General features: G+C 42.6%; 1 protein-coding gene across 2 annotated transcripts in view; it reads left to right on the top strand.

Annotated features, from left to right (window-relative positions):
• The window catches only part of LOC109301167, a 19,790-nt gene extending 8,196 nt beyond the window's left edge, over positions 1-11,594 (top strand). For both annotated transcript variants that reach the window (XM_019522109.1, XM_019522108.1), the window contains exons 3-7: positions 5,232-5,291; positions 6,107-6,241; positions 9,022-9,168; positions 10,141-10,201; positions 10,390-11,594. In XM_019522109.1, coding sequence (XP_019377654.1) covers positions 5,232-5,291; positions 6,107-6,241; positions 9,022-9,168; positions 10,141-10,201; positions 10,390-10,493 — 507 coding nt within the window. In that variant the 3' untranslated portion in view covers positions 10,494-11,594. The remainder of the gene's footprint in view (positions 1-5,231; positions 5,292-6,106; positions 6,242-9,021; positions 9,169-10,140; positions 10,202-10,389) is intronic.
• The last annotated feature ends 1,640 nt before the right edge of the window (positions 11,595-13,234 follow it).

Here is a 13,234-nt window from a genome sequence, read left to right as displayed (position 1 = left end):
ATACTGAGAGAGGACAGGGAGAGGGAAAGGGTATCAGATGGGGGAAGCAGAACAAGATGAAACACTAATATAGCCTTTTTCACCAGGCACTGGTTGATGTACAGAAATTACATGTCACATTATCCTCGCTCTCAATTTCAAGTTACAACCAAAAGAAAGATCTGTAAAGCTAGAATTACTAAGCTTGAGAGGGAGGGTAGGTAAAATGTAATGCCCACATTTTTACATAGCTTAAGTTTCAACTTAAAAATAGTACACCACCACTTCTTGTTTCTCTCATTATTAGTAGGGGCAGCACAGTTTAAATTTTCATTCCTAATCTGGAATTAAAACACATCAAGGCTTTGTAGGTGGTCAGAGCAGCCTGAACACACAAGGCTTCCAGTATACCTAGAATAAAGGGCTAATGCATCATTTTGTGGTATAAAATGATTCAGGGTCATTGATGTATAGTGATTGTTCTTTGGCTTGTTAAATGGGCTACTGGTTCAGAAAAACAGGGTCTCCAGCATAAAATCTCTTCTGACTACATATTGTTGCTTGTGTGAAACTTTAAAATAAGGATTATACTCTAATGGTGAAATCCTGGCCTTACTGAATGGCAAAGCTCCCGTTGTCTTCAGTGTGGCTAAAACTCAAATCAGCTAGACTTCTGGGATCGGCACACAATTTTCAACAGATTAGCAGGGAATGTAAAATGGATAATCCAAAATTTTAACTGTTACCCTTATCTTGAACCCCCAAAATGTACATTCTGTACATTACAGATGCTATGGCATCTGAGGCCATCTGGCTTGGGGCATTTGAGGTCTTTATTTCACTGTTTACGAGCCTGTGAGTATAAATATAACCTTAATTTGAGGAGTTGAACTTTTACCACATTTATTACTGAAGCTTTGTAAAACTTGACAAGGTAAGAATTTCATAAAATTTAAATTGTATAAAACCTTTACCTTATAAAGACTGGCACATGATTGCAGTACTAATACAAATAATAAGGCCAGCTTTGTGTGGGGATAGTTTTGTTCCACCAATGCCTACATAATAATAAAAAGTAGAAAGTTTGAGTTCCTTAAATGTTTGCATATCACCTCCCCACCCTGTTCACAAACTGTGCCCAAACTGCCCAGCAGTTGACTTGAAGTGCCTTTTACGCTGGAATTGTCTTTGCTCTGCTCAGTTTCCTTCTCTTCATAAAATGAACAAGGACCTACCTGCTGAGCAACTGTTAGCAGCTCACTGAAACCTTGGTACCTATATTGTTGGGTATTGTAAAGCTTCAAAGCCAGTCTTGGATTTACTAACGTGGGGTGTGATCCACTGCGTCAGTGCTTATGTCCATCCAATCTGGTGTCTGTTGCCAACAGCAGACACTACTGGATGCTTCAGAGGAAGGCAGTGAAATAACCTGTGTTTCTCTCTTAATCAGGACTTATCTTGATCTCTAATAGATAGAGCAGGAGTGGGTAAAATGGTGGATCTGGCCAATGGATCTTGCTGACTCCATTTCCCAGCAGCTCTGCTTATATCGCCATGGCCAGTTTCCATGGAAACCCTAGCGCGGGACCAAGTTTTCCATGGAGACCGGCCCCAGCAGCACTGGCAGGGAGGACTGCTGGGCAGGGAGCTGGGATCTTGCAGCGGTGACAGCACAGTCTGGAGCTGGGGCAGAGCTGTGATCCACTGCCCACATGACCCAGGCACCCCTTTTTCCCCCTACCAGATCCAGGATGTGTGGGTGGCAGGTTGCAGCTTTGCTATGCTGTCACTGCTGCAAGATCCCAGCCTTGGCCCCAGAGCAGTTCCCCACCCAGCTGTGCACCTTGCCAGTGTTGCTGGGGTTGGTCTCCATAAAAACCCTGGCCCTGCACTGTCACAGCACTGCTGCTACTGGGGTCTAGATGGAAACCAGCCACAGCAACGTGGGCAGGGGCTGCTGGGAAATAAAGTCCGCTGCGGGCCCAATCTGGTTTGGGTACCGCACTTTGCCTGCCTGAATTAGAGACTGGATTCAGCCCAGAAGTCTAGGATTTGTCACATTTACTGTAGTTTCATAGTTTCATAGTTTCTAGGGTCGGAAGGGACCTGAGCAGATCATCTAGTCTGACCCCCTGCCATGGCAGGAAGAGCACTAGGGTCAAATGACCCCAATAAGGTGGTCATCCAACCTCCTCTTAAAAACCCCCAGGGTGGGAACCTGCACCACCTCACATGGAAGCTGGTTCCAGACCCTAGCCGCCCTGACCGTGAAGTAGCGCCTCCTGATGTCCAACTTAAACCTTCCCTCCGCCAGCTTGTGACCATTGTTCCTGGTCACTCCTTGCGGCGCTCGGGGGAACAGGGACTCCCCCAGCGCCTGCTGATCCCCCCTAACCAGTTTATAACAGGCCACAAGATCCCCCCTCAGCCTTCTCTTTTGAAGGCTGAACAGGTTCAGGTCCCACAACCTTTCCTCATAGGACCTACCCTGCTGTCCCTTGATCATACGAGTGGCCCTCCTCTGGACCCTCTCGATGCTGTCCACATCCCTCTTAAAGTGCGGCGCCCAGAACTGGACGCAGTACTCCAGCTGCGGCCTGACCAGTGCCGCATAGAGGGGGAGGATCACCTCCTTGGACCTGCTCGAGATGCATCTGTGGATGCACGACAAGGTGCAGTTGGCCTTCCTAGCCGCCTCCCCACATTGCCGACTCATGTTCATCTTGGAGTCAATAATGACTCCCAGATCCTTTTCCACCTCCGTGCTGACAAGAGGGGAGTTCCCCAGCCTGTATGTATGGTGCCTATTGTTCCTCCCCAGGTGCATCACCTTACACTTGTCCGTGTTAAACCCCATCCTGTTCTCCTCCGCCCATCCTTGTAACCTATCTAGGTCTAACTGTAGCCTGTTGCTCCCCTCAATTGTGCCCACTTCCCCCCACATCTTAGTGTCATCAGCAAACTTGAACAGGGTGCTTTGCACCCCCTCATCCAAATCACTGATGAAGATATTGAACAGGGCGGGCAAAAGACCTGACTGGCAAAAACTCTTGCCTTTTTCCTTGTCCCAGACACTCCTGCAACACTATGTATCACTGCTTGCCTGATCTCCTGGACACCAAGTAATGCAGCACAACCTAGAAACAGGATGGGAGGCAGGTTGGCTCTTTGCTCCTTCAAGTTGGAGGCTGCACCTAATGGTGTCTCTATGGGCTGCAGCCTTCCAGTGGGATTACAAGAACAGCCTGGCTCCCACATGTCATCCAAGGCAGGAGATTCATGCAGGGGTGAGTGCCTGTGCCTGCAGTCGCAGTCTGTCTGCATGGTTTAAGGCACAATTATTGATCCTGTTCTTCAGTGCAAGTTATTGTGACTCAGGGTCATATATGTAACTAGAAAGGGGAAGGCCTGGGGGCTAGTTCTTGCACTGGCTGGATATAAAAGACTATAGATTCAGAAATCACAGCTTTATTGGATAATAATTTTGTCACCTTGTCTATAATTGACATTAAATCACCTGATGACCAGAATGTAAGTCTGTTAAAGCCCATTCCATCCAGGCCATATCTTTAGGAGCTAGCAGTGCAGATGCACTGAGGGGCACAGTAGGAATTATGGTCTAATGTAAATACTTGCTTTGGGTTGGCAAACTCTAGATTAAATAATGAAAATAGCCAGAAGCAGAACATCTTGGAATGGGTGGTCTTGCTGAATTCAGATTAACAAACGACACTTCAAGTGAAGACTAAGATGCATAGCCAAGGGAAGATGCAGGATTTTGAAAGAGGGGTGCAGATGGTGTGGTGCATCATCACATATAATGCAACACACGTATCTCCAATTAAAAAGACACTAGAAGTTTTACTACTAAGCTAGGGGCCTAGGGCTGTATTATTTGGTTTTGAATTGGAGCAAAAACGCACACAAATGTATGGGAATGAGCATTATTTGTTAATTTGGCCAAAAAAATCCAAAGATGTTGTTTCAGTAGTTCTGCAGTCATTCAAAATAAATGGGCATCTCTCTCATTCAGATTCATAACACAAAATCTAGCCTTCCTGAGCATCTTGACAGTGTATCCAATGCTTCACAGAAAGTGTAGTTCCATGTCTGAGTTGATTTTTTTGCTAGAATTAAAAACAGTCTGCAGGGCCATGAAATAGGAGTTACATTACTAGGAGCCAGCTCGGAGACAGCAGAATTGCAGAGGAGAGGCTAGCTTGATTAGTAGAACATCAAGACCATTACAAAGGAGGCTCACTAATACCTGTGGAAGGAAGAATATAGAAAGAAACAGGTAGATTATAATGATTATAATGTCAATTGGATCTGTCACTGCTGCCTGGATAGAAATGCTGCTGCCTTACAATTAGTTTTAAACATTTGGTGGAACAGGAATCAAAGTGGGATGCAACTGCACCACTGCACCTCTCCCCCTGGATCTGCCCCTATGCATGGTCTTGGCAGAATGCATTCAGACAACCCCCCCCACACACATTTTCCCCAACTCTTCGTATGCCCTCCCTTCTACCTGCTGTCACCTGTGAGCTCTCTGACAGGAACGTGTATGAGATACTTCAGCTGGACTGGTTGAGGACTTACCATGTTAAAGGGAGAGTCCCAAAATAATGGTGATGTAGAATTGTGTAGTCTTTCCACAGTGCTGTTTACTGATATACAAAGGTTGAAGTAATTTAAACTACTGCACAGTGTATAAATGTGCACCACCTAAAGAGTTCTCAACAATCAAAAGCAGATGACACTCAATTCCTTGCAATATTAATTGCCAGTTCCATTTTGGCTAATGGAAAGCAAGTGTTAAGCAAGTGTAACACCACTGAAATGTGACATTTCTCCTCAAATTATAAAGCAAGCCTGGAATAGCTGCTAGCTTGGCACTTATGTTCAATAGCAGAATACTCTTCACTTTCTAAAGAAATGGCAGAATGCCCTGCTTGGAACTCCAGCAGCTGCACAGAAAACCATGTTTGAAGCCCATCAATTATTGTGACCTAAAATGCAAGCCTTCTCCAGAGTCCTATCCTCATTCATTCAATGGAGAAGCATGCCCAAGTTCTGTGCAGGAACCATGCATGAACTTAAATTACCTTGCCTTTGGTTATAATCACACTTCAGTGACTCCCTTATGGAATATTTCTGCTTTAAGAAAATTGTCATTCGCAACATAGTAGCATAGTCTATTTGACATGCTGCTTTTTTAATTGCAATTTCTTTTTCCTTCTGATCTGCAGGTCATGAGTGTTCCTGGAATTCTAGCTTTATTTTCTTCCCAGAGAAAGAATCCAATTCTTGTAAGCTTTTACATTTCTTTAAAGAGGTGCCTAAATACTTTTTTGTAAACATCACTAAGTTGGCAGTGTTCTGACTTTTTCGTATGCTAGTTCTCAATCCTGCAGCAAGAACCTTGCTTCCTGAGTTTTTTCTGTGTAATAGTGCTAAATTCTTCAACAAACTGAGAATCTGGCAGTGTTAACTGATCATTTCTTGTGGATCAGTTATTCCACAATTGATTGGATTTTAAATTCAAGTGTTTGCTTTTTAATGTAAAGATGTTCCTATTGTTCTCTAGTTCACTGAACAAAGTTGTAGTGGTTATGGCAAAACAGTAATTATGATTGCATATATAACCAGATGGCTGCTTAGCCAGTTCTTTCTGGCCAAGTATACTCCAAAAGGTTCTGTTTATTAATAAAGTGAATCACCAGAAGAACTTTGGCTTTTACTTCATCTGATTGTTCTAACTGATGAACCCAAGGTTTGGGGAATTGGGATTAGACAATGTATGTTATGTAAATGGTTGTTTAGTAGACTTTAGCTGAACTAGACTATGGCCTCCTGCTGCTGCTTTGTCCTATTGCTCTTCATTACCACACTGTAATTATAAAGCTTGAGACTCTGCTGCATTGATTGCAGATATATATCTATTGTCAGCCTTTTTTGCCTCTCTCCTGTTTAGTATTGTGCATCCTCCATGCTTATTTCACAAGGGTATTATCATGTGCCCTTTGCAACAAAGTCAGAACATATTGACCCACATTATAGGACAAAGAGGTCCTTTAATTCCTCTCTCCACACTCACCAGTTTTGTGTTTTTCCCCTTTCTCAGGTGAATGCAATGCTAATTGCCTCCGTATTTTCTTGTTTCACCACCCTCATTGTAATAATTTATACTTCCCTAACATTAAACTATGGTGAAGAAGAAGACGACTTGAATCATGTACCAATTCATATTGTTCATACGGTAAGTGTCAGTTTTGTATGTTGCAACCAAACCATCAAAACTCAAACTCCCTGCACCATCAGCTTCTGGGACACTGTGTTGTCTTGGACCTTCAAATATTCTAGAAAGTGGATAAAACTTCAGATGTCTGAGCTAACCTTAAACTGGCCATCTTGGATACTGAATACAGTGTAGTTATAGCAGCATGGGGTTCAGTGCAGGCTTTGAAACATAACTAGGATCCTTGGTAGGTACTCGGGCAGCTATCCTACATTTAATTATGACTGTTGCAACTATGCCAGTCCTCAAGCTAGCTAAAGGTTGACTTGGGCGTATCTATGAACTACAGTCATACCTTTGAATAATTAAGTCATCCTTGTGATGCTGCTCTTGAGGCATCTACCAAGATGTCGTGCTTTAGCATATAGATTCTTCATTACAAGATTCTTGGGTCCAAATTTCTGGTTCAGCCTGGTACAATGTTACTGTGACTTTTCCTGGTCTCCCTCCCTCCTTTGTATGAATGCAATCCAGGCCTCAGCTCCTAAGAATTCTAAAATCAGATTGCTTTTTGAATTCAGCCTTAATAATCGATCTGCTGCTCTAAAAATTGTGGCACTGGTCACTGTCAAAGTTGATGAGAGGACTAGATGTATTGCTGGCTTGATCTGGCCCAGCAGTTCCTACATTACTGAATAGGCCTCTTGAGTGACATCAGTTTAAAATAGCCAGGATGCTGCCAATCCAAATATTATAGGAGCTTGGGTTCTGTCCCATGATGTAAACATCCAGTGGTGAGGGCCTGAGGTGTTGCCTTGTAGATCAGAAGTGTCTTGTAAAAGCAGTCAGGAGATTAGGGTGTATGCTTGGGGATAAACCTTTTGCACACCTAAGTGACACTGCCCTAGCTACATAACTGCTGTTGTTAGCAATTACAGTTTGGCTCCATGTAGCTTTATTTGCCCTGTGTTTGCTTTCTGAGCATGCACTTCAGGTTTTTCTCTAGCTGCAGAGATGCCTGGGTAAGTACTAGACCCTCCTGGGTCACGGAAAAAATATGACTATTTGGCAAGGAAAGAGGGGCAAGGAAGAGGCACCTCACGCTCTTCATCCTGATTTCCTAGTGTTTGTGGCACTTGTCTGGGGGTAGGGGCGCAGGAGGCCCAGGTTGTAGGCACCCTTTACCCAGAAGGGGTTTGACCCTCTGGGTCCTGCTTCCCACAGAAATATTCTAACCACCAAGATACCAGTTCAGCATTACCCAGAGCACTCTTTAGCCTTCTCTTGAGCATGGCCCATTGGATAGCTAGTGATCATGCAAACAACATCATGCATGAATTGGAGGAATTAAACAATGAACTTTAATTGTGAAGGAGTAGGCAACCTCTGCAAATCTGTTGTGTGTCTCTGACTAACTAGCTACTCCCCGTCTTGGGGACCATCTTCCAATTTCCAGCTTCCTCAATTTCTTATTAGGGAGCTTCTCTCCAAATTATAACTTGTGTCACTACAGCTAGGAGAAGAACAAGCCAGAGGACTGTGATGGAGTGAAATGGCTTTTGCTCTGGAAAGGAATGGGCCTTGATTCTAGGGCTGAAAGGGGCAGAAGCTAGCCCACTACTGTTTATCCATTTCATCCAGGCATTTGCTTGCCCTCTTGAAGCTGGTCTACTAGGCAGCCACAAGGAAAAAAGCAAGCTAAATGGAGGGTGGCTTAATGAAATAGATGCTGCCCTGGAAGGATAATAATAGTAGGGGCTCTAGATTCAACTTGATTCTGTTTGTGCTGTGAAACAATATTGTATCCCAAGATCAGTATGCTGTTATGAAGAGAAAAGTAGGACTCTTAGTTTAAGTTTTTACAAATAATTCAAAACTGAACTCTCATATGAACAAAACTGAGCACTTTGCATCGTGACATCTAGGGGTCAAACAGAAGACTAAGTTTGAATTCCACTAAATATTGCCATGTATGTAAGACAAATCCCTTCACTGCTTTGCTTCTCAGTTTGCGGATTTGTAAATTTAATATTTGCTCTTTATTAAATATTTTGACATCATGGTGGAAGAGGCGCACGTAAGTGAAAAAGATATAGTTCTTGTAGGTTGTAAGTTTTCAGAATCCCTGACCTATCAAGACAGCTGAAATGTAGATGCTTAATTTTAGATACCCATTTCAGGAAAATGTGGTGTAAATATCTGTCCATTTCATACAACGTTGGCTGACTATTACTTCTTTCTGGAGGTCAGAATCAAATTCACCTGGTTCCAGTAACAGTGCTGCTGGGATGAATGTGTTATGAAAAAAATGCAGTCATATGCATGTTGGGCTAAAGCCAACTCAAGCTGCTTGGATACAATATGTTACACTATGCAAAGATGGTATCAAGATGAATGGTCATTCAGTATCTACTTGTAAGAGCCACAGCAAAATTATTTCCAAAGCTAGTGTTGGTGGATGTTGTTAGTGTCTTGAGACGAGGTGCTTAAACAGTCTTAATCGCAAACTGCACAATAAAAACAACTATAACAGGAAAATGTGTTTTGCTTTTTGAAGGGATAGCAAAAAGAAAGTAAGAGCAAATGTGGCAAGTAAAACTGGGGACTATAACAGTAGTAAAATGAGAAGTTTCTTTAGCTAGCACTGTTGTAGCATTTGGTGATTGTAAAACTAACTGCTGTTTTACAATGTAAAATAAGTATACTTATGATGGAAAAGTTCTCTCTTGCTCTCAAAGCCAAGTTTTGAGAAATTGCCTTCATTGTTTATTCATCTGCTGCCTTCTTTGCTTCTGTTGCAGAAGTTTGTTCTCGATAAAGTTGTCAAAGGTGCCAACATAGTGATGTTGATTGCATCTATCGGCAGTGTGGTTGTTGTGCTAACTATTGCTTACATGGGCTGCCGAAGTCTTCCACATTGTTCATGCTATGACAGTACGACTGGAATGGTACGTGAGCGCTGACAGATTTCTTGGACCACTTTGTACCACTTTGGAAAGAGGATTTACAAGTCATGTTGTTGTGTTTCAGATGGCTTTACCTCACCTCTGACTGTTTTTTGGGTTTTTTCATTGCCCCACCCCATCCTACCAGGGCTATTTCTAACTGTCCAGGGTCACAATTCTTTTCCTCTTGCAAAAGAGGTAGTTCTTCTTCCTCCCCTTCTCTCTCTCCCCCATTCCAAACTGCTGCCTTTTTTTTACTTTAGGACCTCATTAAAGTAGATTGGTTTGAGATGCAGCACAGTGGGGGCAAAACTGTTGTTTTCTCATGAAAATTGTCTCCCTTTTACAACATGAAAATTTTGAAATTGATTTTACTAGCACAGTGACTTCCAGAGCAGATTTACTTCAGAATATGAGCATATTACAAGACCTCTAAATGCTCTGATTCCACTTCCATAGGATCATAGGAAAATGGGGCTGGAAGGGACTTAACAAAGGTCATCTAGTCCAGGCCCCTGCTCAGGGCAGTATTGTCCCTGACTAAACCATCCAGACCAAGTGTCTGTCTAGCCTGCTTTTGAAAGTTTTCCAAGCATGGAGAATCTACAGCTTCTCTAGATAGCCTGTTCCACTGCCTGACTCTACTCTCTTAGAAAGTTTCTGCTAATCCCCAGCCTAAATGTCCCTTGCTGCAGCTTGAGGACCTCGTATAACTACTAATATGTCAAGCAGTGGTATAGTCAAGTCATTCTTGACATGTATACTGAAGATGCTAATATCATTATTTGGTATAGACTGCTGAGAAGTTTTTCCACATATCAAATTAAGCTTCCCTTTGGGAGTTTTATTGTGGTAACAGAAGTTGCCCTCTCTTCATTCTAAGCTTATATATAATTCAAAATTAATTTTCAAGAAAAAACTGCTGGAGCACAAATAAAAGGAATTCAATGGAAAGTTAATGCATCTCATTTGTAGGAATGGTTGCAACCAACAGAGGACCAGCCGCAGACTGTGGAACTGGTTTGCACTCTACGAAGTAAGTAGCTCCCCCTTTCCTTTTATTCACTTGGAATGATGCACTTTGGTCATAGTTATATACCTACTACTGTAAGTGTGTTACAGGCCAGATTCTCAGTGCTCAAATCAGTTGTTAATAGAAAGGAACTCAGCATTTGTCCCAAGAAGCTGCAGTGTGTTTAACAATCTCTTTTCGTTCTCATATAGGTCATGAGGACAGAATTTTGAATTCTCCAATTCAGTTTCCAGACCAAGATTTGGATACAGAAGAAGAAACATCCAAACCTCCCCCATATATCAGACTTGCTTGAAAAATTACTGAGTATTTTAATGCGAGCACACCAAAACTGGAGAACACTTTTGTTCTTTGCTATGTTTTCTAAGGACTTAAATAATTTTATGCACATTCTTCTTTTTAAACAAGGAACTACTGAATGCCCAAAGCAAGATCAATGCTACTGTCAAGCAACATACAGTTTAAAGAAGATCTGCAGATTTGTGGACTGACTCAAATCTTGGTCTATTACTATACCTCATCTTTTCCAGGAAGAAGGAGCACCTCTCCCCCTGCTTTTATGTTTGCTTTTACTCTGGCTTACAGCAGAATTTGTGTTGCAGTTTCAGTTTACTGGTGCTAGCTTTGAACATTCAAATATTAAATCATGTTGAATTTTTTAAAAATACTTTGGGAGCATCTCCATTTTACTCCCTTTTTAATCTTTTCTCTCTGAAATCATACCACAGCAAGAGAAACACTTGCGTTTAGGGAACCTTAACATTTTCTTTTCATGAATTGCTTCTGCAAGGTAGGAAACACATTCCATCGTTCTCCAAGCAGGCTAAAATGTCTGCTGATAGACACCTTGAATGCCATTTTCAAGAGGTGGATTCAGTCTTTTGTAAAAAACTTTATTTATACTTTATCAATGCATATATAATTAAAGTGAGATTTTAAATTTTCTGCCTTGTGCTGATCAGTGCCTAATGCAGTGGGAGCTTTATTCACAATAGTGGTTCTTACAGGGTGTTTGTAAATGGAGCACTTTACAAAGAGTCGTGTTTAACCTCTAGCCCTTTAAGGCATATCTTTTTACCTACTCTCACAATTGGCTAGGATTAGTTGTTGCTTTTTTTTCTCCCTACTTGGAGTCATGATCTTATTTCCTTGTCTGGATGGAAATTTGATAGTGACTGAACACATCTGCATGAGACACTAACTGTGCAGTATCCAGATAATACTACACAGTAGTGCATCATAGCATCAACAGTGCTAATATGTTACTGCACAGCAGCATCACTAAAAAGGCATTTGCTGGTGCTCCTGTGCAGTAACTCCTGGTTACTGTGCACTTATCTTGTACTTGATTATAGAACTACTAAATAAATGAGTAGTAACCACTATGCAGTAGTGTCTTGTGTAAACGTGCCCACAACATCTGTTTTGTTAAAAGACATGGACTTGAGCCCCCAAGTTAAGAAAATTCACTCTGCAAAGCCATGCTTAGTTGTTTCCTATGCCCAAAGATGCATAACATCTCTAGAAATCAGCAGAAAAGCTCCCTGTTTACTTCAGCTTCTTGCCAGTGCAGAACACGTAAGCTCTGTCCAGTGCTGCAGTGTAGGCATTCCTCCATCCATCTTAATTGCAGGACCTGATCAGGGAGCTAGGCACAGAAAGCCTAGGAACCTAGCTCAGGGCTGTGACCCCTGCTGAAGCAACAAGGTGCCAAAACCCTTTCTGGACTGTTTTAGCTATTTGTTAAAATTCTATAGCTCCCCTAAAATGTAATCCAACACTCTGCTGATAAATAAAATAAAAGCACCCTGTTCAAATTTGCTGACAACACTATTATATAGGATCTTAGAATCACTACTGATGCCAAGATGAATATGGGCAGGCAGTGTGGGGATGCAGTCAGGAAGGCCAACGGCACCTTGTCATGCATCCACAGATGCATCTCAAGCAGGTCCAAGGAGGTGATCCTCCCCCTCTTATCAGACACTGGTCAGGCCATAGTTGAAGTACTGCGTCCAGTTCTGGGCTCCACACTTCAGGAGGGATGTGGACAACATGGAGAGGGTCCAGAGGAGGGCCACTCACATGATCAGGGGGCAGCAGGGCAGGCCCTACGAGGAGAGGCTACGTAACCTGAACCTGTTCAGCCTCTGCAAGAGAAGGCTGAGGGGGGATCCAGTGGCCACTTACAAACTAGTCAGGGGGGACCAGCAGGCATTGGAGGAGTCCCTGTTCCCCCGAGCACCACCAGGAGTGACTAGAAATAACAGTCACAAGCTGGCAGAGGGTAAATTCAGATTAGACATCAGGAGGTGCTACTTCACAGTCAGGGTGGCTAGGATCTGGAACCAACTTCCAAGCGAAGTGGTGCTGGCTCCTACCCTGGGGGTCTTTAAGAGGAGGCTAGATGAACACCTTGCTGGGGTCATTTAAGCCCAGTACTTTTTCCTGCCCATGGCAGGGGGTCGGATTTGATGATCTGCTCAGGTCCCTTCCAACCCTACCAACTATGAAACTATAATTCTTTAGCTTCAATTTTCATTGCAATAACATGACATAGATCTGTGATCTTGTTGGTAACGTTTGGTTTAAACATGTTTGTGTTATAACATTGCATGCTTCAGGTTCGCTAACTAATTTGTACAGGAGGAAAAATGGGTTGAGAGACAGAAGCCAGAGATGGGTGGATGTGTATAAAAGAGACATCCATCAACAAGGAATTGAGTAGCTATGTTGGCCCTTGAAATGCATCCTTCTGTGGGGGAGGCATCAAGGGGAAGAAACAAAGACTGATAAGTATCACAATGAACAGAGCAGCCTGAAAAGCAGGGTGTGGGCCTGAGAGTCTGATGAGAGTGTAGCAAAACCCCCAGTTTTTCTCTTTTTCATTTATTTTAAAATGCATTCCCTCCCCTTCTCCAACCATTTCTGACTTTTTCTCTCCCTCTCTATTCCCTATAGGTAAGTATAAGTAAGCTAAGATGTAGGATAAGCTTTAACATTTTATTTTAGGTAGTAAGTTTCATTTTTCTCTCC

Source organism: Gavialis gangeticus, unplaced genomic scaffold (genome assembly GCF_001723915.1).
Source record: "Gavialis gangeticus isolate Ggan-Ray unplaced genomic scaffold, GavGan_comp1, whole genome shotgun sequence".
NCBI lineage: Eukaryota > Metazoa > Chordata > Crocodylia > Gavialidae > Gavialis > Gavialis gangeticus.
This window is presented reverse-complemented; position numbering and strand designations above follow the sequence as displayed.